The sequence below is a fragment of the Salvelinus namaycush genome, chromosome 11 (genome assembly GCF_016432855.1).
Source record: "Salvelinus namaycush isolate Seneca chromosome 11, SaNama_1.0, whole genome shotgun sequence".
NCBI classification, from domain to species: Eukaryota; Metazoa; Chordata; class Actinopteri; order Salmoniformes; family Salmonidae; genus Salvelinus; species Salvelinus namaycush.
In genome coordinates, this window is record NC_052317.1 from 25,949,832 (window position 1) to 25,976,950 (window position 27,119).

The 27,119-nt window shown below is 40.3% G+C and overlaps 1 protein-coding gene across 1 annotated transcript; it reads left to right on the forward strand.

Moving 5' to 3' along the window:
• Window positions 1-5,607: 5,607 nt before the first annotated feature.
• On the forward strand, window positions 5,608-25,242 carry LOC120055307 (desmoglein-2-like). Its single transcript, XM_039003183.1, has 15 exons — window positions 5,608-5,881; window positions 8,648-8,773; window positions 9,867-10,022; window positions 10,124-10,278; window positions 10,363-10,382; window positions 10,848-11,011; window positions 11,128-11,262; window positions 11,538-11,723; window positions 11,912-12,225; window positions 12,365-12,507; window positions 12,688-12,909; window positions 13,132-13,365; window positions 15,774-15,901; window positions 22,078-22,413; window positions 22,609-25,242. The coding sequence occupies exons 1-15, from the start codon at window positions 5,831-5,833 to the stop codon at window positions 23,806-23,808; spliced, it is 3,570 nt and encodes a 1,189-aa protein (XP_038859111.1). The 5' UTR covers window positions 5,608-5,830; the 3' UTR covers window positions 23,809-25,242.
• The last annotated feature ends 1,877 nt before the right edge of the window (window positions 25,243-27,119 follow it).

The following is a 27,119-nucleotide window of genomic DNA, read 5'->3' on the forward strand; positions in this document are numbered from 1 at the left end:
GTAGCGTACGTGTAGGTATGTACAGCAGGACCAAATCGGAAAGATAGGTAGGAGCAAGCCCATGTAATGCTTTGTAGGTTAGCAGTAAAACCTTGAAATCAGCCCTTGCCTTAACAGGAAGCCAGGGTAGGGAGGCTAGCACTGGAGTAATATGATCAAATTTTTTGGTTCTAGTCAGGATTCTAGCAGCCGTACTTTACACTAAATGAAGTTTTTTTAGTGCTTTATCCGGGTAGCCGGAAAGTAGAGCATTGCAGTAGTCTAACGTAGAAGTAACAAAAGCATGGATTAATTTTTCTGCATCATTTTTGGACAGAAAGTTTCTGATTTTTGCAATGTTACGTAGATGGACTATAATGTTCATATAATGTTCATATATTTTTTATTTATCCTGACTGTTCAAACTTCTAGTATTTCTGTTACTTCAACAGTCCCTCTCATACCCTTTACATTCACCTCCCCTAGTGCAAAACCAGATGCATCCCCTCTTCCAGGTCACACTCAAGACAGTCATCAGATCATTTATTTTGGTGCTGTCATAGCCAATCTATCAATAATATAATAATTTTTTTACCAACATTTTTTGATATTTAATTTACAATCAGTAGAAACTCTGAGAATAGAAAGGTTCAGTACTTTTGTGAAGCATCACAGCACAGATGAAAAATATATGGCAAATAAAAATTGAAAATGGAAGGCCAGTACTAAAAACAAACAAAATATAACTATTGTTAAATAGATTGTGTTTGTAAAATGTGTATACTATGTATAAACTGGAAGTAGAAGCCTAAGTGTTACTGTTTATTCGTTTACTCCAATTGGGGGAGGGGTGATAGGGTCTGCGGGGAATAATAAAGGAAGGTATATTCTAAAAGAAGTGTGTATGTGTATATACAGTATGTCACGCCCTGACCATAGATTGTTTTGTATGTTTCTATGTTTTGTTTGGTCAGGGTGTGATGTGGGTGGGCATTCTATGTTGTATGTCTAGGTTGTCTGTTTCTATGTGTTTGGCCTAGTATGGCTCTCAATCAGAGGCAGGTGTCAGTCGTTGTCTCTGATTGGGAGCCATATTAAGGTAGCCTGTTTTACCTTTGTGTTTTGTGGGTGGTTGTTTCCTGTGTTGTGTTTTCACCATACGGGGCTGTTTCGGGTTTTTTCTGTATTTTGCACTTTGTTATTTTGTATTGTTTAGTGTTCAGTTTTATAATAATTAAAATGGACACTTACCACGCTGCACATTGGTCTGAAATTTCATACTCCTCTTCAGACGAGGGTGAAACCCGTTACACGTATGTATGAATGTTTATATATATATATATATATATATATATATATATATATATATATGTGTGTGTGTGTGTGTGTGTGTGTGGGGGGGGGGGGGTTATGTATATATGTATGTACAGTTGAAGTCGGAAGTTTACCTACACCTTAGCCACATACATTTAAACTCAGTTTTTCACAATCCCTGACATTTAATCCTAGTAAAAATTCCCTGTGTTAGGTCAGTTAGGATCACCACTTTATTTTAAGAATGTTAAATCTCAGAATAATAGTGGAGAGAATGATTTATTTCAGCTTTTATTTCTTTCATCACATTCCCATTTTGTCAGATGTTTACATACACTCAATTAGTATTTGGTAGCATTGCCTTTAAATTGTTTAACTTGGGTCAAATGTTTCGGGTAGACTTCCACAAGCTTCCCACAATAAATTGAATGAATTTTGGCCCATTCCTCCTGACAGAGCTGGTGTAACTGAATCAGGTTTGTAGGTCTCCTTGCTCGCACAAGCTTTTTCTGTTCTGCCCACAAATGTTCTATAGGATTGAGGTCAGGGCTTTCTGATGGGTACTCCAATACCTTGACTTTGTTGTCCTTAAGCCATTTTGCCACAACTTTGGAAGTATGCTTGGGGTCATTCTCCATTTGGAAGACTCATTTGTGACCAAGCTTTAACTTCTTGACTGATGTCTTGAGATGTTGCTTCCATATATCCACATAATTTTCTGCCTCATGATTCCATCTATTTTGTGAAGTGCACCAGTCCCAACTGCAGCAAAGCACCCCCACAACATGATGCTGCCACCCTGTGCTTCACGGTTGAGATGGTATTCTTTGGCTTGCAAGCCTCCCCCTTTTTCCTCCAAACATAACGATGGTCATTATGGCCAAACAGTTCTATTTTTGTTTCATCAGACTAGAGGACATTCCTCCAAAAAGTACGATCTTTGTCCTCTTGTGCAGTTGCAAACCGTAGTCTGTCTTTTTATGGCGGTTTTGGAGCAGTGGCTTCTTCCTTCAGGCGCTTGGAAATTGCTCCCAAGGATGAACCAGACTTGTGGATGTCTCCATTTTTTTTTCTGGGGTCTTGGCTGATTTCTGTTGATTTTCACATTAAGTCAAGCAAAGAGGCACTGACTTTGAAGGTAGGCCTTAAAATACATCTACAGGTACTCCTCCAATTGACTTAAATGATGTCAATTAGTATATCAGAAGCTTCTAAAGCCACGACATCATATTCTGGAATTTTCCAAGCTGCTTAAAGGCACAGTCAACTTAGTGTATGTCAACTTCTGACCTACTGGAATTGTGATACAGTGAATTATAAGTGAAATAATCTGTCTGTAAACAATTGTTGGAAAAATGACTTGTCATGCACAAAGTAGATGTCATAACTGACTTGCCAAAACTATAGTTTGTTAACAAGAAATTTGTGGAGTGGTTGAAAAACGAGTTTTAATGACTCCAACCTAAGTGTATGTAAACTTCCCACTTCAACTGTAGATGTATATATATTTACCAAAAAATCTATGGGGGAATTGAAATGATGCAGACAATTACAGTGGGGAGAACAAGTATTTGATACACTGCCGATTTTGCAGGTTTTCCTACTTACAAAGCATGTAGAAGTCTGTAATTTTTATCATAGGTACACTTTAACTGTGAGAGACGGAATCTAAAACAAAAATCCAGAAAATCACATTGTATGATTTTTAAGTAATTAATTTGCATTTTATTGCATGACATAAGTATTTGATACATCAGAAAAGCAGAACTTAATATTTGGTACAGAAACCTTTGTTTGCAATTACAGAGATCATACGTTTCCTGTAGTTCTTGACCAGGTTTGCACACACTGCAGCAGGGATTTTGGCCCACTCCTCCATACAGACCTTCTCCAGATCCTTCAGGTTTCGGGGCTGTCGCTGGGCAATACGGACTTTCAGCTCCCTCCAAAGATTTTCTATTGGGTTCAGGTCTGGAGATTGGCTAGGCCACTCCAGGACCTTCAGATGCTTCTTACGGAGCCACTCCTTAGTTGCCCTGGCTGTGTGTTTCGGGTCGTTGTCATGCTGGAAGACCCAGCCACGACCCCTTCAATGCTCTTACTGAGGGAAGGAGGTTGTTGGCCAAGATCTCGCGATACATGGCCCCATCCATCCTCCCCTCAATACGGTGCAGTCGTCCTGTCCCCTTTGCAGAAAAGCATCCCCAAAGAATGATGTTTCCACCTCCATGCTTCACGGTTGGGATGGTGTTCTTGGGGTTGTACTCATCCTTCTTCTTCCTTCAAACACGGCAAGTGGAGTTTAGACCAAAAAGCTCTATTTTTGTCTCATCAGACCACATGACCTTCTCCCATTCCTCCTCTGGATCATCCAGATGGTCATTGGCAAACTTCAGACGGGCCTGGACATGCGCTGGCTTGAGCAGGGGGACCTTGCGTGCGCTGCAGGATTTTAATCCATGACGGCGTAGTGTGTTACTAATAGTTTTCTTTGAGACTGTGGTCCCAGCTCTCTTCAGGTCATTGACCAGGTCCTGCCGTGTAGTTCTGGGCTGATCCCTCACCTTCCTCGTGATCATTGATGCCCCACGAGGTGAGATCTTGCATGGAGCCCCAGAGGGTGATTGACCGTCATCTTGAACTTCTTCCATTTTCTAATGATTGCGCCAACAGTTGTTGCCTTCTCACCAAGCTGCTTGCCTATTGTCCTGTAGCCCATCCCAGCCTTGTGCAGGTCTACAATTTTATCCCTGATGTCCTTACACAGCTCTCTGGTCTTGGCCATTGCGGAGAGGTTGGAGTCTGTTTGATCGAGTGTGTGGACAGGTGTCTTTTATACAGGTAACGAGTTCAAACAGGTGCAGTTAATACAGGTAATGATTGGAGAACAGGAGGGCTTCTTAAAGAAAAACTAACAGGTCTGTGAGAGCTGGAATTCTTACTGGTTGGTAGGTGATCAAATACTTATGTCATGCAATAAAATGCTAATTAATTACTTAGAAATCATACAATGTGATTTTCTGGATTTTTGTTTTAGATTCCGTATCTCACAGTTGAAGTGTACCTATGATAAAAATGACAGACTTCTACATGCTTTGTAAGTAGGAAAACCTGAAAAATCGGCAGTGTATCAAATACTTGTTCTCCCCACTGTACATTGATGGAAGCAACAATCTATCCGCAGTATTAAAGCTGATCCACCCCCTTAGAAGAAAAAAAGAGAGAAACGACAGTCTATAATTACTTTAGGACATGAAGGTCAGTCAATCCAGAAAATGTAAAGAACTTTTAAAGTTTCTTCAAGTGCAGTCACAAAAACCATCAAGTGCTGTGATGAAACTGGCTCTCATGAGGACCGCCATAGGAAAGGAAGACCCAGAGTTACCTCTGCTGTAGAGGTAGTTCATTAGAGTTAACTGCACCTCAGATTGCAGCCCAAAAAAATGCTTCACAGAGTTCAAGTAACAGACACATCTCTGTTCAGAGGAGACTTCATGAATCAGGCCTTCATGGCCGAATTGTTGCAAAGAAACCACTACTAAAGGACACCAATAATAAGAAGAGACATGCTTGGGCCAAGAAACACGATAAATGGAATTTAAACCAGTGGAAATCTGTCCTTTGATCTGATGAGTCCAAATGTGAGATTTTTGGTTCCAACCTCCATGTCTTTGTAAGACGCAGAGTAGTTGAGCGTATGATCTTTGCATGTGTGGTTCCCAACATGAAGCATTGAGGAGGAGGTGTGATGGAGTGGGGGTGCTTTGCTGGTGACACTGTTGGTTATTTATTTAGAATTCAAGGCACACTTAAACAGCATGGCTACCACCGCATTCTGCATTGATTTGCCATCCCATCTGGTTTGCGCTTAGTGGGACTATCATTTGTTTTTCAACAGGACAATGACCCAACACACTTTCCTTATTCTTTGAGTGTTGTCCTTGTCCTTCCCAGCTGAAAGCAGTTTGGGAATGTGACAGTCCTGAGGTGAAGTTTAACACATGAGTGAGAGAGCACTGGATTCAAGATCAAGTCCAAATATTTTAGAGAGTTTGAATGATTAAATGCAATACTTTCACTTGTTGGACCATTTTGGAAGGCGAAATATATTGGTGACCAATTGTGATAAATAAACCAATTTGTTTTCATAGGTGATATCCATTCTATATTGTCACACAATAATAATATATTTCCCGGTCAGAGCTGTGCACAAATACTCCATCTACTGTATGTGAGCTGTGCACAAATACTCCATCTACTGTATGTGAGCTGTGCACAAATATTCCATCTATGTGCGATGAACCAAGCTTCATCTTTTGCCTCGCCCTTTCTGTAATCAGCCTATGAGCGGTGCTGTGGTGAAACTAGTTGAGAGACGGCGCCTGTTGCAGTCTGTATAATAAAAGAATAAAGAGTTTACAATTTCGAATAGGCCGAAGTTTATGTAGGCTACAACAGAAAATACTGAGCAGCAGATTTAAAGGATTAGGCTACACTTCAAGAGGGGAACATTTTACCTAAGTCAACAATCATTCCAATGGCCCGTGTAGCCACAGCCACTGTTTTATTATTGCCGTTCATACTAACGGTAAGTAAAACATCTTATTTTTCATATTGTAGCATGTGCTGGTAATTAGGTATAGGCTACACGAGCAATAACGGCTCTGTTTTTTTTTTAGGTGCGACACTTCTCAGCCAGCCTAGATGTGAGCATCTCAATGACAATGTCGAAAAAACAGTTTTCTTTTTAGGATTGTAACCTTCACTTATCTGAAGAGAACATTTACTTCATATGTCGCTATTTTATTACTCTCCCGTTCATATTTCGCGTGCAACACCGACTACGGACAACATGAGATTGAGAACAAAAACAGTTCAGCTGCGTAATGGTGCCCATTGGTCATTTGCCTAGAGAAAGTCTGAACACATCTGGTCAATGTCAGTGAAAAAACAGCTGGTGAAAAACTTAGCTCCGATTTTAGAGAATGTCACTGAATATGATATCTATCAACAGCAACAATCGACACTGATATCACTATCACAACTTTCTCCTAGTTTAAATGTTGTGAAAATGATTTGTTCAACATTTTCATTGGGTCTTCTGCATACAGAAGATAACGAATTTATCATAAACTGAATACATACAGCTTCCTGTCGTTGTGACAGTGAACGAAAACTATTAATAGCTTAAAGCTATATACTTTTCAGTTCTAAGTATGCCTGTCATATGTCTTTGATTATGAATTGGCATAAACATGCAATTATAATTTGCCTTGGCAAGAAACTACACGTTAGGCCTTCAGAAAGTATTCATACTTATTCCACATTTTGTTGTTACAGCCTGAATTCAAATGGATTAAATCAATTTATTTAATCTCACCCATCAACACATAATAACGCATGATAATAAAGTGAAAACATGTTTTTAGAAATGTTTGCAATTTTATTGAAATGTCATTTACACAAGTATTTACACCCTGAGTCAATACATGTTAAAATCACTTTTGGCTGTGATTACAGCTGTGAGTCTTTCTGGGTAATATTGTACAATATTTGCACATTATTCTTTATAAAATTCTTCAAGCTCTGTCAAGTTGTTTGTTGATCATTGCTAGACAGCCATTTTCAAGTCTTGCCATATATTTTCAAGCTGTTTTAAGTCAAAACTGTAACTAGGCCACTCAGGAACATTCAATATCGTCTTCGTAAGCAACTCTAGTGTATATTTGGCCTTGTGTTTTTGGTTATTGTCCTGCTGAAAGGTGAATTTGTCTCCCAGTGTCTGTTGGAAAGCAGACTGAACTTGGTTTTCCTGTAGGACTTTGCCTGTGCTTAGCTCTATTCCATTTATTTTTATCCTAAAAAAGCTCCCTAGTCCTTGCTGATGGCAAGCATACCCATAACATGATGCAGCCACCAGCATGCTTGAAAATATGAAGAGTGGTACTAAGTGATGTGTTGTGTTGGATTAGCCCCGAACATAACGCTTTGTATTCAGGGCATAAAGTTAATTGTTTTACCATTTTTTTGTTGTTGTTTTACCTTAGTGCCTCATTGCAAACAGGATGAATGTTTTGGAATATTTTTTTCTGTACAGGCTTCCTTCTTTTCATTCTGTCATTGGGATAGTATTTTGGAGTAACTACAGTGTTGTTGATCCATCCTCAGTTTTCTCCTATCAAAGCTGTTAAACTCAAAATGTTTTAAAGTCACCATTGGACTCATTGAAATCCCTGAGAGGTTTCCTTCCTGGCTGGCAACTGAGTTAGAAAGGATGCCTGTATCTTTGTAGTGACTGGGTGTATTGATACACCATCCAAAGGTTAATTCATAGCTTCACCATACTCAAAGGGATATTCAATGTCTGCTTTTTTTGCAAGGCATTGGAAAACCTCCCTGGTCTTTGTGGTTGAATCTGTGTTTGAAATTCACTGCTCGATTGAGGGACCTTACACATACTTGTATGTGTGGGGTACAGAGATGAGCTAGTCATTAAAAAATCATGTTAAACACTATCATTGCTATCAGTGAAACCATTCAACTTATTATGTGACTTGTTAAGCTTATTTTTACTCCTGAATTTATTTTGTCTTGCCATAACAATGTGTGAAGGCACTAAATCATTAATCTGTACAAAGTGGTACAGACACTGAGGAAACAATCATGACATGATATTTAGACATAGCTATAACTATTGTGCTAGAACTTACACTGAGTGCACAAAACATTAGGAACACCTGCTCTTTCCATGACATAGACTGACCAGGTGAATCCAGCTGAAAGCTGCCCTTCAATCAGTGTAGATGAAGGGGAGGAGACAGGTTAAAGAAGGTTTTTTGAGACATGGATTGTGTATGTGTGCCATTCAGAGGATGAATGTGCAAGACAAAATATTTAAGTACCTTTGAACAGGGTATGGTAGTAGGTGCCAGGCACTCTGGTTTGAGTGTGTCAAGAACTGCAATGCAGTTTTACACGCTCAACAGTTTCCCGTGTGTATCAATAATGGTCCACCACACAAAGGACATCTAGACAACTTGACACAACTGTCTGTCAGAAGCATTGGAGTCAACATGGACCAGCATCCTTGTGGAATGCTTTCAACAACTTGTAGAGTCCATGCTGTGACAAATTAAGGCTGAAAAGGGGGTGCAACTCAATATTAAGAATATGTTACTAATGTTTAGTACACTCAATGTATAAGCTATTGTACAACTTTTAGTCTGCAGTTGTGAGTTATTTAGAAGCAATGCAGTGTTATTACGGTGTTATTATCACATTAGCATAAAACCCCTAGGCCTTCGTGGTGAGTCAATATTATAATGCTGTGTTTTTTCTTTTGTATTTTCTGCAGTTTTTATGTGTGGTGGCAGCAGAAGGCGGTGGGCTGAAGCTGAGAAGACAGAAGAGAGAATGGATCATTCCTCCTAAGAGGTTGAAGGAGAATGTAGATTACACCAGCCAAGAGTACATCGCAAAGGTATGATCTGATCCTATACGTCTTACTCTAACTCATGGAGTGATTCAGATGTTTCTGACAACTATGACACATGAAAAAGTCTGAGCATGGCATAGCTCTTTAGGCTACACATCAGATAAGTCAGTTGTCTGTCTAGAATGAATCATGCATAATAAGATCCATGAAGATACAGGGCTTTAGCGTTTAGTCAAAATTATCACTTTGAAAGTTTGTCCATGTCCGTACTTTGAACCAAAGAAGTGCTGAATGTTGTCTTGCTTTCTACTGATCAGGTTGGTTGCATACAATATATCTGTGTCAGCCAGATGTTGTACTCTAAAGTGAAGGAATACCTGTGTAATCGTTATGTTTGATTTCTGTGTTAGGAACAAGCTGCTCAGAGATACAGCCCAATGGGCGGTCATACCTACAGTCACTGAGCAATGGTTTAGTCTAAAAACAAAACAAATCAAAATAAAATGAAATGTTATTTGTCACATGCGCCGAATTCAACAGGTGTAGTGAAATGCTTACTTACAAGCCCTTAACCAACAATGCAGTTTTAAGAAAAATACCTGCTAAGTAAAAAAAAAAAATCTAAATAAATACATAAGTTAAAAAAAAAGAAATAAAAGTAACAAATATTTAAAGAGCAGCAGTACAATTACAATAGCGAGGCTATATACAGGGAGTACCGGTACAGAGTTAATGTGCGGGGGCACCGGTTGGTCGAGGTAATTGAGGTAATGTGTACATGTAGGTAGAGTTATTAAAGTCACTATTCATAGATAATAAACAGAGTAGCAGCGTAAAATAATAAGTCTTTCAACAACACATTCTGCCTGTATCTCTTTTCTACAACTCAAACATGCCATTCATCTATCAATAGTTTCATACCTACAGTATACCTTGATATGAAAGCATGTGTTCAGCTACATCTCCAGATGTACATTTGACATTTAGGCTATACTCCAAAAATAGGTTCTGTAAATAAAAAAAAAGGCTTTTGTGGTATTATCCTAGCTATTCACCGATGCTTATTATCATATCAATACTATTACAATAATAATAGTATTTTACTATCAAGACTGATTACTATGTGTGTTTGTGACAGATTCGCTCTGATGAGCAGTACACTTCAAAGGTGACCTACTCACTGACTGGGATCGGTGCAGACCAAAACCCCAGGAGCCTATTCACTGTCAACCCAAATACAGGCCTGGTCAGAATCAATGGCATTCTGGACAGAGAGAAGATACCTTCCTACCACGTAAGCTACCCAGTAAAACCTAATCCAAGGAATGGAATGCTTGTGTTCAACATGTAAGAAATTAATGAATGTCTGATGTTCTAACATGGTCTCTCTTTTAGTTACTTGGAGTAGCGACATACAACAATGGAAGCAAAGCAGAGAAGGACATTGACCTGCGTATTTCCGTTGAGGACCAGAATGACTGCCAACCAGTGTTCGTTTTTGGCCAATCTGGATCCGTTAATGAGTCCAGTGCTGCAGGCATGTTCCAATTATTTTAAATGTTTCTATCAAAATTGATGAGAATTAGCAGCCAGAGTAGTGGTAATGGTTCAAGCTGTATCTGTTGTATTAGTAGTGTTATTGCCAGTGTAATCAGTGAAATAGTCACAGTAGTGATATAGTAGTAGTAGTCATCGGTGTCATAGTAGTACAGATGTACGATCTTAATTTGATCACTTTTGTTGCTGAGAATTTTACCTTCACAGCAGCAAATTCAAATGTTTAGTGTATTTGAGTTTTAAAAAGGCTTCTAAAGTTTGTAATTTCCACTTTAAAATGTCAGACTCTATTTGACCTAATGACCTAATAAAATATGTATAAACCCCTACAAAAATGTGCATTCATTATAATCCACATAATAATTCACATTTCCTTTTGCTGCAGGATTATTTTCCTGCTGTAGCAAACTGGCTCATATATAGATCCTACACCTGTAGTGGTAGTGGTAGTGGTAGTGGTAGTGGTAGTGGTAGTGGTGGTAATATTAGTAGTGGTAATAGTAATAGTACAGTAGTAGTACTGGTGTACTGCACAAGTAACTCTTCCCTTGGTCAATTCCAGAAACCGTTGTCATGAAAGTTTTAGCCACAGATGCGGATGAAGTGAACACGCCACACTCTCAGATTTACTATAGCATAGTGCAGAAGAGTTCTTCAGATAGCATGTTCGCCATCAACTACCAGACTGGGGAGATCATGGTTCGCCAGACTACGCTGGACAGAGAGGTGAGAGAGATGTGACCACAGCACTGTATGCATTGACACTTTCACAGCCAATAATGTTGATATCTACAACAATAAGTAACTAACTATAAGCTCTATTATATTTCTTGGTTGTCTAGACCCAAGACACCTACATCCTGACTGTAAAAGGTTCAGACATGAACGGAGCAATGGGTGGAAACTCAGGAACAGGACAGGTGGTGATTAAAATCCTGGACATCAACGACAACATCCCCACCCTGGAGAAAGAATCTGTAAGACCTCAACCTCTCACTACTTTTCTATTCTCTATTCAGTATAATAGTGTTTTTATATTTATTATATTGTAGCGAACATAACCCAATCAGTATAATAGTGTTTTTATATTTATAATATTGTAGCAACCATAACCCAACACCTAGCAGCCTCGTCGAGAAGTTCAGATCTCTTGGCGCAATGGCTAACGTGTTGGCTTGACAGTTGCTGGACACCCGAAATTCATATGTTGCTGGGATGTATGAACTTTTGATGTGTGAATGTGTATTTGCAGTACGAGGGGAGTGTGTTGGAGAACACGGTCAATGTGGAGGTGCTGAGGATCAAAGCCACTGATCTGGACCTGATGTACACTGAGAACTGGCTGGCTGTGTTCACCATCATCTCAGGCAACGAAGCTGGCTACTTCACTATCACTACCGACTCCATGACCAACGAAGGCATTATTATGATAACCAAGGTGTGGGCTCTGATTGAAGATTGACTCAGGCTTGAATTTAATCAAAAGCATATAGAACATTTTCTTTTCATTGTAATTCCAGCCTCAGTGTCTTGCAACTACTAGTCTTCTCAATTCTCATAATATTCCAACATTGTTTGTATCACTTGACTCATTCTACTGTTTATCCCTGCTGTTTGAATCTAAAGGCACTGGACTACGAGGAGCTGAAAGTGCTCAACCTTGCCATAAGTGTTTCCAACAAAGCAGTGTACAACTTTGGCGCCTCCTCTACGAGTGGAGGGATAGGAGGTGGAGGGGTTGCAGGCGGGGGTATGACGGGCGGTGGTAAGACCTACCCCATCAAGATCAACGTGATCAACCAAAAAGAGGGCCCCAAATTCCAGCCAATGGTTAAAGTGGTGACCATCTCTGAGGACTCCACCACAGTCACCATTAACAAGGTCATCACCACCTACACAGCCATTGACAGTGACACACTACTGACTGCTACCAATGTTAGGTGAGGTCCCAGATGTTTTCATATAGTTTTATCTGAGTAAATAATATTGATGTGATTTTATGTTATGTTAATCTCCATCTTACTAAAGGATAATTTAGTTGATCCTAATTGTGTGCTCTTGTCATTATCATTTACTCAGGTATGCCAAAAAATCCGATGTAGACAACTGGCTGATCATCGATGGAAAGACAGCAGAGATCAAGCTGAACAAAGTCCCTGATCGGGAGTCCAAATACTTGGTCAATGGAACATACTACGCCAAGATAATAGCCATCACAACCGGCAAGTACCCATACTAAAAATCCATTTGTCCTCATGCCATTCTGTAAGATATCAAGAAGTCAAGAAATCTGTCCAGAACATTGGTCACTGAAGATGCACTCTAGGACCTTTGCTCCACTTGGAGCTAAAAGAGAATAAGTCAAGTCTGTATGTAATTCTGTATTTTCTTTTGGTGTCCAGATCTGCCATCCAAAACGGCCACAGGGACAATAGCTATCCAGGTGGAGGACTTTAACGACCACTGTCCCATACTGACAGCTACGGCTACGACCATGTGTCTGGGGGACACCGCTGTGTATGTCACGGCTGTGGATGGGGACACCTTCCCCAACGGAGCTCCCTTCAAGTTCAGAGTGATTCAAGGGGACAGCAAACAGAAGTGGACACTGGAGCACCTCAATGGTAACGTAACTAATCTGGGACTTTGGGGTTTAGGAAGCAGATTCATCAAGGGGCTGTTTTGGCTTTATTTTGTTGAGCCTGATAGAAGGTGTTTTAGAAAGAGCAGTCGTAAACTGAACTTAAATTACATATTGTGGTGTGTTTGAATGGAATTGGTGGATAGATTTGATTTCTAGATTTGTATTATTCATGTTTGTTTTGTCTCTCTCATATTTATTTTAGCTACCACTGCCATTTTACGAGACCATGCCCACGTGTGGCCAGGTCACTACAAGGTTGTTGTGGAGATCAGTGACCAGCAGGGGAAGGCCTGTGCTGACATCCAGATTCTGAACGTGGTTGTGTGCACCTGTGATCAGGTCAATAAGGTCTGCTTCGCCCGGGAGACGGGCAAGGACGTCACATTAGGAGCATCTGCCATCCTGCTGCTCCTTCTGAGCCTCCTGCTGTTGTTGCGTGAGTAAGCCCTCTGTTAACTTCATACTCTGTTGGCTTCCTCAAACTGCCTACTTGATAAAGATCTAAGAAGGAGAGACTGCTTCATAATGCTGCTGACTAACATATTTCAACATGTTTTGAGTGATTAGTAAGTTGGGCAAGACAAGTCACTAGGCAGGTTTCCATTAGAACTAGGGGGCGCAGTTTTCGCTTTTGGCTAAAAAGGCGTACCCATTTGAAACTGCCTATTTCTCAGCCCCCGAAACTAGAATATGCATATAATAGTCAGATTAGGATAGAAAACACTCTGAAGTTTCCAAAAATTTAAATTTTTTGTCTGTGAGTTAAACAGAACTGATATTGCAGGCGAAAACCTGAGGAAAATCCAACCAGGAAGTGGCCTTGTTTTTGAGACCTCTCTGTTCCCATGCATTCCTATTGCCCATATAAAGGGATATCAATAAGACTTATTTTTCTATGTCTTCCCTAAGGTGTCAACAGCCTTTAGACATAGTTTCAGGCTTTTATTTTGAAGAATGAGCGTGAAAGGGCACATTGCGTAAGTGGATAGGTGGGGGCTCTTCGAGTGATTTTTGCTCAAAAGTGAAAGGCAGCCATTGTTTCTCTCGGTCCTAGTGAAAAGCCAACTGTCCCGGTTGATATATTATCGAATAGATATTTGAAAAACACCCTGAAGTTGGATCATAAACAACGTTTGACATGTTTCTGTGGACATTATGGATATAATTTGGAATTTTTTCCGGCGTTGTCGCGAACGCTTTTCCCGGTGGATTCCTGGGCATAACGCAGCAATCAAACGGAGGTATTTGGATATAAAAAATATCTTTATGGATCAAAAGGAACATTTGCTGTCTAACTGGGAGTCTCGTGAGTGAAACCATCCGAAGATCATCAAAGGTAAACGATTAATTTGATTGCTTTTCTGATTTTCGTGACCAAGTTACCTGACGCTAAGTGTTCTTATTGTTTTGTCGAGCGATCGATAAATTTACACAAATGCAAGTATTGCTTGCGCTGTAAAGCATCATTTCAAAATCTGAGACGACAAAAGGCTAAGCTGTGTTTTGCAATATTGCACTTGTGATTTCATGAAATTATATTTTATTATATATCGTTCACGCTAGGCTACGCTATGCTAGTCAGTGTTTCTGATGACAAATATCCCGGATCCGGGATGGGTAGTCCAGAAAGGTTAACCCAGGTTTATTTGACAAAAGCAATGTCGCAAAAAATATATGTTGACATGTGTAATGGAAATGGCAGATATACATGTAGGAAACATTTTCTAAAGATCGACAACATTTTTATCCGTTCTACAGGGGTGGATTTTTATTTTGTCCTACGTTCTTTATTGCGACAAATGATGATGGAAACAGTGTTTTTTGAGTAAATTATGATTGTTGAATCATTTTGAAGGTACGCGATGCACGTTATGTCATTACGCTTCTATAAAACTCCACTCCACATTTCATTCTAAAAGCATACTTCTTGCTTAATCTATTTTTTTCAACTATGAAAATGATGTTTTCTTTGCATGACAAGGATTGTCCTGGCTTTCAAGAATGCCTGAATTGCTTCGCCTTGTTTTTATGATTGGCTAGAAAGTTTCACCATCCAATTATTTCAGATTTATAGGAGTGAACGTTTCACCATGGCCCCGAACCATGCACAGGATAGTTGTTTGAATATAGCACATTTTTGTAAATGATTGCATTCTGTTCATTTTGGCTTTCGCGGGCTACCTGAGACATGAAACAGATAGAGGGCATAAGCTACTGTCACCAATTTATTAGGCCTAATGTGCAATTTGCCTAAATGGAAAATGGAAACACCACTTTTTTTCCCAACACTACACTCTTACAAAAAAGGGTTCAAAAGAGGTTCTTCAGCTGTCCCCAAACGATAACCCTTTTTGGTTCCAGGTAGAACTCTTTTGGGTTCCTTGTAGAACCCTCTGTGTAAAGGGTTCTACATGGAACTCAAAACGGTTTGACCTGGAATCAAAAAGGGTTCTACCTGGAACCAAAAGTGTTCTACCTGGAACCAAAAAGGGTTCGTCAAAGGGTTATCCTAATACAGCTGAAGAACCCTTTGAGGTTCTAGATAGCACCTTTTTTTCTAAGAGTATATATTTTTTAGGTGTGACGTCATTACGTTTAGCTGTTTTTATTGACTCAAGATAGTTAAATGGAAACACACAATAGCATGCAATTGTCGCATCAATGTTCTGTTCAAACTTTCAAAATGTTGACAACAAATCACTCGACAAGGTAATGTAAACATAGCTATTGATGGGTTATGTCTACAACCCTTTGTCCCAAGGCATTCAGACCTCTCACCTAACAGCATGTCTTGGGCTTTGTGTTTTGTGAACATTAGTTGAAATTTCGAATGTGTGTTTACAGTGGTGCCCCTCCTGCTGCTGTTCTGTCTGTGTGGAGGAGTGGCATCCATAGGTGACTTTAAGGCCATGCCGTTTGACACTAAAGAACACCTGATTCCATATCACACCGAGGGACAAGGAGAAGACAAGGTATTTTATTCATGATGGCACTGCCAATGGATGACATCAAACTTTTCTAGAGGTTGTAAATAAGAATGATCTTTGAACATATAGTATCAGTCAAAAGTTTGGACACACCTACTCATTCAAGGGTTTTTCCTTATTTTTTACTAATTTCTACATTGTAGAATAATAGTGAAGACATCACAACTATTAAATAACACATATGGAATCATGTAGTAACCAAAAAGTGTTAAACAAATCAAAATATATTTTATATTTGAGATTCTTCAAAGTAGCAACCCTTTGCCTTGATGACAGCTTTGCACACTCTGGCATTCTCTCAACCAGCTTCATGAGGTAATCACCTGGAATGCATTTCAATTAACAGGTGTGCCTTGTTAAAAGCTAATTTGTGAAATTTCTTTCCTTAATGCGTTTCAGCCAATCAGTTGGCTGGGTTGGTATACAGATACGTCATCAGATACGTCATCAGAGAGCGCAACAGAACATTGTACTGTCTACACTCGGTTTGTTGTTTATATTAAAACATTTTCATTAAATACATTTTAATCAGAACTAAAGTTTTGTTGCTAAGGATTCCACGACGCGGTTATGCTTTACAGCTGGGACTGCAAGTTTATGTTCCATTTTTTGCGTTGATTCCGCGAGTGCTAGTTGGCTGTACTACAGACACCTGTCGTCATCGTGGGAAAGACTCATTGTTATCTTTTCGTAAATCAACTGGTTTCAGTAAAGTGCCAACCTGGATACTAAGGAGATCCTGAGGGAAATCGACGAGTACCAAAAGCTTTACACTATGGAGGAACAACATACTCCATCATGGAAAGATCTGACTACCTCACAAAATAACTTTAACCCGACAAAAAAAAGTAAAACAGATTAATCTACAGACACGGACGATTTACTTACCATTGAAGTAGAGGCAAGTGCTCTGGCTGGAATCCATGCAACACTGGAAAAGTTGTGTGAGGAGGTAGCAGGGCTGAGGGGGAGTTTAGCCAGAGTGAAATTCTCACGTTCCAAGGAGAAAACAAGGCACTCACAGCCAAGGTAAAAATCCACGATTCCAACATGGATTGTCTACTCAGGGAAAACAGGGTGATGAAGGAGACGCTACTAGACACACAAAGTCGTAGCATGCGTGAAAATCAATTTTTTTATGGGATTCCTGAGGACGCATCCAATAATCCAGAGGGCGCGATCAGAGAATTTATGCAATCCGCCTTGAAACTTCCTATGGAGACTGTAAACAAGGTGGCTTTCCACCGAGTACACAGACTTGGAGCTCAGAGCGACAAGACCAAGGGTCCCCGACCGATCATCGCAAAATTTGAACACTGCCAACAAAAGGAGCTGATCAAAAGCAGAGGAAGGGAGCTTAAAGGGACCAAATTCGGTCTCAGTGACCAAGGGAGATAAACGAACGTCGTAAGAGACTGTATCCGGTAAAAAGGCAACAAAGGGAGACGGGTAAGCGTGCCTTTCTCATTGTGGACTCTTTGTAGATGGACAGCTGTTCCGAGACAGCGCCATAACAACATGGCTGTACTAAATTCTACAGGGACTTCAGGTTACGAAATAAAGAAAGTATGGGAACTGTAAAAATGAAGTGGATATGAAGTGGATATGAACACACACATACTCAATTACATGCTCGCTTACACATACAGACTTATACATACACACACACACACCTGATCTCGCTCTCTCTCTCTCTCTTTTCTCTTTATTGTCGAGAACTGTTTTAAAATGTAATATGTTTTTTGTTTGTCTATCTTTTTTATGTATTTGTCTACAAGTTTATATATGTTTACAACAAGCAAGGGGAAGATATCAGAATAGGGGCACTGAGGAATAATAACATATTGTACGGAATACATTTGTACTGTAGTGAAGCCGTCTCTAGAGTAATGCAAGGTCTCTTTCATGATCATGTGAAACGTCAATTGCTATGGAAATGGTGGGATGTGTTTTTCAATGATGTTAAAGGTAATTATGATGCAACTATGATGGTGATACGATATTGATTACAATTATCATCATGAATATTAAGTCTATAGGCACTACATGTTACACACAGACACTCAACCATGCAAATTGGCAGAGTTATTATTTATCTGGACATCACATAGTATAGTCTTACTCTTATACAGACATCGTACACACGCTCACTAAATCACATCCAATATACACATCAACCTACTCAGATTTACTACACACAATATCTTGTCTCAATTTTCTAACATCTGTGGTATTGGCTCACAGGCAAACAGACAAGGGAATAAAACAAATATTGCTAGAACCTATTTCTTGAACTCTAAATATCAGACCTTTGAAAGCTCTAATTTTGACCGTCATAATACCTCTGATGGCAGTAACTTTACAAGCACTAATTATGGTCAATTTAGACTGAGAATAGGATCTAGTTAAGGTAAGGGGTGAAATAAGTATAGCCAGTTATAATTGTAACTGTCACGTTCATCATATGGAGGAAGAGAGGAGGACCAAGGCGCAGCGTGATGGGAATACATTCTTCTATTTATTATATCGAAACAAGAACACTTGACAAACTATACAAAAAACAACAAAACGAACGTGAAGCTATATACGAAAAAGTGCAGACACAGGCAACTTACACATAGACAATAACCCACGAAATCCCTAAAGTATATGGCTGCCTAAATATGGTTCCCAATCAGAGACAATGATAAACAGCTGCCTCTAATTGAGAACCAATCTAGGCAACCATAGACATACAAACACCTAGACTAGAAAACACCCCATAAACATACAAAACCCCTAGACAAGACAAAACACATAAATCCCCCATGTCACACCCTGACCTAACCAAAATAATAAAGAAAACAAAGATAACTAAGGCCAGGGCGTGACTAATGGTTTAGCAGATTATAAAAAAAGATCAGTCTTTACATGGCTAAAAGAAAAGGAATATAACATATACTGTATACAGGAAACTCACTCTACATCCTCAGATGAAGTTGCGTGGACAAAGGAATGGGGTGGTGAAAAATGTTTCTGTCATGGACAAAGGAACTCAAAAGGTGTGATGATATTAATTAACAACAATTTCGATCTGAATGTGCAAATAGTCAGGAATGATTCGCAAGGAAGGTGGATCTTTTTGAATATGAAAGTGGACGAAAAAGAGATTTGGCTCATTAATCTACATGGTCCAAATCAGGATGATCCATACCTCTTCGAAAACATTTATACAAATGTATTGAACTTACAGGCAACAAATGATCAAATCATTATGGTATGAGACTATAACAGTGTTAAGTACCTCAATGGACCGTAAAGGTAATCACTCTACAAACTATTATCACCGTGCCCTTAAGGAATTCACAAATATTATGGAAACATTACAAATAGTGGATATTTGGAGACTAAAAAACCCGACCTAGTGAGATATACAGTTGACGTCGGAAGTTTACATACACTTTGGTTGGAGTCATTAAAATTTGTTTTTTAACCACTCCACAAATTTCTTGTTAACAAACTATAGTTTTGACAAGTCGGTTAGGACATATACTGTGTGCATGACACAAGTAATTTTTCCAACAATTGTTTACAGACGGATTATTTCACATGTAATTCACTGCTTCACAATTCCAGTGGGTCAGTAGTTTACATACACTAAGTTGACTGTGCCTTTAAACAGCTTGAAAATTCCAGAAAATTATGTCATGGCTTTAGAAGCTTCTGATGGGCTAATTGACATCATTTGAGTCAATTGGAGGTGTACCTGTGGATGTATTTCAAGGCCTGCCTTCAAACTCAGTGCCTCTTTGCTTGACATCATGGGAAAATCTAAAGAAATCAGCCAAGACCTCAGAAAATAAATTGTAGACCTCCACAAGTCTGGTTCATCCTTGGGAGCGATTTCCAAAAGCCTGAAGGTACCACGTTCATCTGTACAAACAATAGTAAGCAAGTATAAACACCATGGGACCATGCAGCCGTCATAACGCTCAGGAAGGAAACGCGTTCTGTCTCCTAGAGATGAATGTACTTTGGTGCGAAAAGTGCAAATAAATTCCAGAACAACAGCAAAGGACCTTGTGAAGATGCTGGATGAAACAGGTACAAAAGTATCTATATCCACAGTAAAACGAGTCCTATATCAACATAACCTGAGAGGCCCCTCAGCAAGGAAGAAGCCACTGCTCCAAAACCGCCATAAAAAAGCCAGACTACGGTTTGCAACTGCACATGGGGACAAAGATCGTATTTTTTGGAGAAATGTCCTCTGGTCTGATGAAACAAAAATAGAACTGTTTGGCTATAATGACCATCATTATGTTTGGAGGAAAAGGGGGAGGCTTGCAAGCTGAAGAAAACCATCCCAACCGTGAAGCACGGGGGTGGCAGCATCATGTTGTGGGGGTGCTTTGCTGCAGGAGGGTCTGGTGCACTTCACAAAATAGATGGCATTATGAGGATGGAAAATTATGTGGATATTTGGAAGCAACATCTCAAGACATCAGTCAAGAAGTTAAAGCTTGGTTGCAAATGAGTCTTCCAAATGGACAATGACCCCAAGCATACATCCAAAGTTGTGGCAAAATGGCTTAAGGACAACAAAGTCAAGGTATTGGAGTGGCCATCACAAAGCCTCAATCCTATAGGAAATGTGTGGGCAGAACTGAAAAAGTGTGTGCGAGCAAGGATGCCTACAAACCTGACTGAGTTACACCAGCTCTGTCAGGAGGAATGGGCCAAAATTCACCCAACTTATTGTGGGAAGCTTGTGTAAGGCTGCCCTAAACGTTTGAGCCAAGTTAAACAATTGAAAGGCAATGCTACCAAATACTAATTGGTGGGAGATCTGTCAACGTGCCCTTGAGCAGGGCATTGACCCTGGATGCTTCTGTGTGTCGCTCTGAATGGGAGTCTGTTGTCTGACTGGTATGGTGTAGTTGTTGAGCGGCTTCACTGCAAGTATATTGTATGTTTCGGGTATTCAATAAAAAAAAGTGTGAAATCAATCAATAATATTTTATATTTCAGTTTCTTCAATTTAGCAACTCTTTGCCTTGATGACAGCTTTGCACACTCTTGGCATTCTCTCAACCAGCTTCATGAGGTAGTCACATGGAATGCATTTCAATTAACAGGTGTGCCTTGTTAAAAGTTAACTTGTGGAATTTCTTTCCTTCTTAATGCATTTGAGCCAATCAGTTGGGTTGTGACAAGATAGGATAGGTATACAGAAGATAGCCCTATTTGGTAAAAGACCAAGTCCATATTATGGCAAGAACAGCTCAAATAAGCAATGAGAAACGACACTCCATTATTACTTTAAGACAATCCAGAAAATGTGAAGAACTTTGAAAGTTTCTTCAAGTGCAGTCGCAAAAACCATCAAGCGCTATGATGGAACTGGCCACAGGAAAGGAAGACCCAGAGTTACCTCTGCTGCAGAGGATAAGTTCATTAGAGTTAACTGCACCTCAGATTGCAAGCATGAAGGAGGAGGTGTGATGGTGTGGGGGTGTGGTGCTGGTGACACTGTCTGTGATTTATTTAGAATTCAAGGCACACTTAACCAGCATGGCTACCACAACATTCTAAAGCGATACGCAATCCCATCTGGTTTGCGCTTAGTGGGACTATCATTTGTTTCTCAACAGGCCAATGACCCAACACACCTCCAGGCTGCGTAAGGGCTATTTGACCAAGAAGGATAGTGATGGAGTGCTGCATCAGATGACCTGGCCTCTACAATCATCCGACCTGAAACCCAATTGAGATGGTTTGGGATGAGTTGGACCGCAGAATGAAGGAAAAGCAGCCAACAAGTGCTCAGCATATGTGGGAACGCCTTCAAGACAGTTGATAAAGCATTCCAGGTGAAGTTGGTTGAGAGAATGCCAAGAGTGTGTGTGCAAAGCTGTCATCAAGGCAAAGGGTGGCTCCTTTGAAGAATCTCAAATATAACATATATTTTGATAAGTTTAACACTTATTTGGTTACTACATGATTCCATATGCGTTATTTCATAGTTTTGATGTCTTCACTATTATTCTACAATGTAGAAAATAGTAGAAATTTTAAAAAAAACTTGAATGAGTAGGTGTGTCCAAACTTTTGACTGGTACTGTACATTTATTATGTTACATTTCCAAGTTGAAATTTGGCCCACTCATTTCCTATCACAGGAAGTTCCACTCCTGCAAATTCCTGTGGCGATAGATGGCTCCATCAAAGTTGTTGACTTGGCAAACAACGGGGGGGGGATGGGATTAATAAGAGATGCAGGCGCTGCAGGAGGATCAGCAGGAGGAGTGTTCGGGGACAGCTTCACCCCGTCCGCAATAAACACATGGGAGCACAACCATTCCCATGGCTCCCACCAGCCCAGCGGCAGAGTGAAGGTGAGCTACGGCGTGGGTGGAGGAACCATGACTGGACATGAACACTTCTCCAGATATGGAGCTGGAGCTTATGACGGGGTCGCTCTCTCCGAGGGAGTCCTAGAGGAGTATTACTCTGCAGTGAGTATCTTAGATCATGATCGTTTGAAGACCAGTAAAAGTGTGTATCCATTAGTATTGAGATTATACTGAGTCGGTGAAAGTGAACTTCTTGGATTACTCCATTGACATAGGAGTTGAGGGCAGCATTATTGTAGCCATTTTGATTAAATGTGTTAATATACTGTATCTGTTCCTATCATATGACCTTTGCAGAAGGCCAATCATGCTGCGCGGAACGACCAACAGAGAGATGACCTACTGATCTACGACTACGAAGGTCAGGGGTCACCGGTAGGCTCTGTTGGCTGCTGCAGCCTCCTAGGGGCCGATGACGACCTGGACTTCCTCAACGACCTGGGGCCCAAGTTCAAGACCTTGGCTAAGATCTGCCAGGGGTCGATAGCTATGGAGGCGGAGACTGTCAACATGTCTGTGTCATCCCCTAGACCTAAGCCTACCACATCCACCCACACAGAGGTCAATAGAGACACAGCTCTCAATGTCAACACCCTGAACACCTCATCCACCACCTCCACCTCCTCCACCTCCTCCACACGCCTGCAGGAGAACCTGGTTCCTCGGGCCCAAGGATCAGCCACCATCCGCAAGGTTCAGGAGAACAAGGTGATGCCCAACAAGACCCTCTTCATCCAGCAGCCCCCTATTTACTACGCCGCTGCCCCCACCATGTGCATGGTGGAGCCCCAGTTGGTGCTGCTGGAGCAGAGAGGGGGAGGTGGTTATGTCCATGCCCAGCAGGCGGTAAGCCAGGTGGGGGTAGGGATGGGTCAGGGGGTGGTGCAGGTAGGAGGGCTCCATGGTTCTCAGGGCATGATTTTACTGGAGAGGCAGGTAGGAGTAGTTGGCAGTGAGGAAGGACAAGGTCATGTTGTTATGGGCGCAAGCCAGGTCTTACAGGGAGCGGGCCACACTATTATTGGGGGAAGTCACATTATTACAGAGACGTGCCAAACCATTACACGGGGAGGCCAGGTTCTACAGGGGGCAGACCAGACCATGATCGGAAAAGGCCATCTATCGCCAGGAGGAAACTTCTCACAGGGAAGCCTGTCCGGGTCCAGGAAAGTGCTGGTTGTTGAGAGCGGGTCTGGGTCAGCCTCGGCAGCAGGGAGCAGTGCAGGCTTAGGGGCTGCCCAGGTCACCATGCTGCAGAGAGGACAGGGGTTAGAGGTCAAATGTCATAGTGTAGAAGTGAGAGGTCAGAGTGGTGCTTCCTCGTTGAGCTCCAGCTCCCTGTGTGGCACGGCAGGGTCAAACGAGGCTTCTGCTACTGCTGTCAAAGTCACCACCACTCCCACAGCTGCACCCTGTAGCAGCAGCCACACCGCAGTGGTGCAAGAGAAGAAAATATCTGTCACTGAGAAATACGTTGAGACCAGTACTATAGCATAGAAAAACAACTTCACATCAGCTTGATAACATACTGTACACTGTGGGTTTAAAGGTGATTTATTTTTTAGTCAATAAAGCAACAATCTAGGGAGAGAGAAAGAGAGAGAGATAGAGGTACTGGTGCTCTCTGCTGGTCTGACTGGTGCTCTCTGCTGGTCTGAAATACAGGAATTCTACCCATTGTTTGCTAACAACTCTTTTATAACACTTTTAGTTTTTATTATCACGATTACCAGATGGTATATAATCATAAATATGATTCATTGATACATTGTGAATTAATGATTGAGTTGAAGATAATTGATTACAGAAGAAGAAATTGAATAAAAATAATGAAATCATGGAATCGAATCAGTATTTGAAAGGAGTGAAATATTTTTCTAAACATTCAAATGTTGTGGTGGGTGATGTATTAATTGTTCAGGTGAGAAAATGTGTCTATCTTTGATAAAGCTTTTTTTTACTGGGATTGTCAATTCTTGATCTAATTCATAGTTCAGTAGGTCAAGGTTTCCAAGCGGGACATACAAAATTATGGTACCAGAAAAGTGTGGGACCCGTCAAAAATCCCCTATTTTTCTCTTATAGTTTACATTTTAAGCCAAAGAGTGTCTTGTTTTTCTGTTGGGTTTCATATGCATTAATTTATCCCATGATATTCAAGTTATTGATGCAAAGGTAATATTATTTTGGGAAAATGTACATTAAATTATGCCTATATTTTTGTTCATCTCAACATTCGAGCTAAAAATAGAGATTATGTAAGATTTTTACCGTGGGCTTGGCTTATTATGCACTGATATGCATTAAAGCAGGGGTGTAAAATGTGTTTTGCCCCTGGGGCCACATTCAGTATTCAACGAGGTTCGGGGGGCTGCATTGAAAATGTGTTATATTTCTCGCCGTGAAAATTTGCAGTTCTCTATCCATAGTTTGGGGAATTTTCAATGCTCCCTGACTATCTTTCATTTCAGTGATTATTAGCGAGCTGGACACAGTCAAGTTTCTGTATGAATGCAGGTCCATTATCAATTCTACACAGTTTCAATTTGGTTTTAGTCATTTTAAAGTATATTGATAACATACTGTGTTATCAATAGTTCGTATCCCCCCACAAATTATTATTAGTTATATATATATATATATAAACTCTTTATTATTATTATTATTGTTGTTTTGTTTTTTTACTCAAAGAAGTAGACACCCCTGCAGACACCCCTGCATTAAAGTATGAGATTGATGTTGCTGTTAATGCTACTGGTGTTTTTGCCAATTCTGACCTGGCTGCAAGCTTTCATGTCTAATATATTATACTGTATGTGTCATGAGATATGGCGTCTGCCTGCAGTATGTCTGTCCTTCATTGTGAACTAAAAAGTTGTATTAAATGTTTTCTGATTTTGAGAGAATAATAAACTTGAACATATTCAGTTAGTCATGTGTTATGGTTTCCTTTCATTTCTTTCTTAGACTCTCACTCCTGTAGTGTTTCAGTGGTTCTTCTGGAGATTGAGAGTGGAAAATCCTGTTTTATAGTATCACTCTTATCACACCTTGACATCTTTACATACTGTAGTTCAGATGTTGTCACTGCTCAACCAAAAAAAACTAAAGATGGCTCTACAAAAGAGGACTTTTGACTCACCTCCCACCACCCACTCACAGAATTCATTGGGAAATCTATTGCTTTTCAGAGTTGATCACTGATGTCTGTCAGGAACAATATTATCACAGATGAAGTACCAGAGGAATGTTAAAGGAGTATTTGATTCCATAAGAATGTTAAAACCAGCTGAATTGCTACTGTGATATGGTGCTGGACTCTTAATTCAGAACAATGTAATGAGAAGTTGGGGGGGGGGGGCTTCTGTCTAAACTGCTGCTGTTTGCAATGGGCAGGGATGTAGTGGTGCTGGAGCGCGCTTTCAATTTGAGAATACACAGAGCTGGTAAAAAATATTTCTGGAAAATTATTTCTGAAGCTGAATCAATGTCCCAAAAGATCACATAATGATGAATGAGTATTTTACACAACAGAACTGACTATAATACCACAGCATACTAGGCTTATAATGGTACTTTTACACCAAAAACACCTAATTTCTAGTGATTTCTTTAGGAGCTGAAACTGAATAGTAGCATTTCTTTTCTCATGAGGCCAGAATGCAACAGTGTGCGTCACTAGGCAGGATACATGTATATATGCTTTGATTGAAACAAAACACAAGACAGGTTAAAAGTTTGTTAAAACCATCTGCTCTAATTCGCTCACGAAACAGTAATTGAAGAATATCTAAATGCATATTCTCAAGAAACTGCTTCAGATCAAACTATTGGCATGCAGACGCAGTTTGGATATTTCACTAGTTAAAACGTGAAGAATTATCATTCAAGAAGGATGGTGATAATGGCCTATTTTGAAATTAGTTATTCCTAACTCAGTGTTTAAGGTTATTAAAATAGAAAAATCAGGCAGACAGGCACTGGGGCATTCAGTTGCTGTTTGATTGAACATTAGAATGGGTAAAACAAGTCACCTAAACAACTTTGAGCATGGTATGATCGTCGGGTCCAGACGCGCCGGATCCAGTCTTTCAGATAAGGCCGCCCTCCTGAGTTTTTCACGCACAACGGTGTCTAAAGTTTATCAATAAGGGTGCGACAAACAAAAAATACCCAGTCAGCGGCAGTCCTGTGGACAAAAATAGCTTGTTGATAAGAGAATTTGAAGGAGAGTGGCCTGCGCAGTCCGCAGATCTCAACCCAATAGAGCAGGTTTGGGATGAGATGGAACGGGCTGGTCGCTGCATGAATGTACCGCTGTCCAGTCTGCAGCAACTGTGTGATGCCATCCCGTTAGCATGGACCAACATCCCTGTGGAACGTTTCCAACACCTTGTAGAATACCCTGAACAATTCAGGCTCTTCTGGAGACAAAGGGGGTCCGACCCGGTACTAGATGGTTGTACCTAATAAACTGTGTATAGTACCATGGCATATGCTAACATACATATAAATAATGCAGTACAGTGTTATATATGAAAATTGGTGATATAGGCAGGAGACCTCACATAATGTGTCACATAGGTGACCTGATCTCAGATTTTCTATTCTAAGCTAATATGACAGACAAGTGACACATACAGTATTACTCCTATGGTCTGATGTAAAAGACAGGAGACTGATGGTAAGAGGCAAAAGGTAGTAATGTGCATAATCAACGCTGGGGTTGCGGCACTTAAAGTCTGAGTAAATTCAGACAGATTAAAGTTACTCTGGGGACACATCTGCATATAACACAATGTCACTGT

Coding starts and splice junctions, on each gene's coding strand:
- LOC120055307 (XM_039003183.1), top strand. CDS start 5,831: ATGGCCCGTGTAGCCACAGCCACTGTTTTATTATTGCCGTTCATACTA. Junction 11,263..11,537: donor CCACCCTGGAGAAAGAATCT/GTAAGACCTCAA, acceptor GTGTATTTGCAG/TACGAGGGGAGTGTGTTGGA. Junction 15,902..22,077: donor AGGGACAAGGAGAAGACAAG/GTATTTTATTCA, acceptor TTCCTATCACAG/GAAGTTCCACTCCTGCAAAT.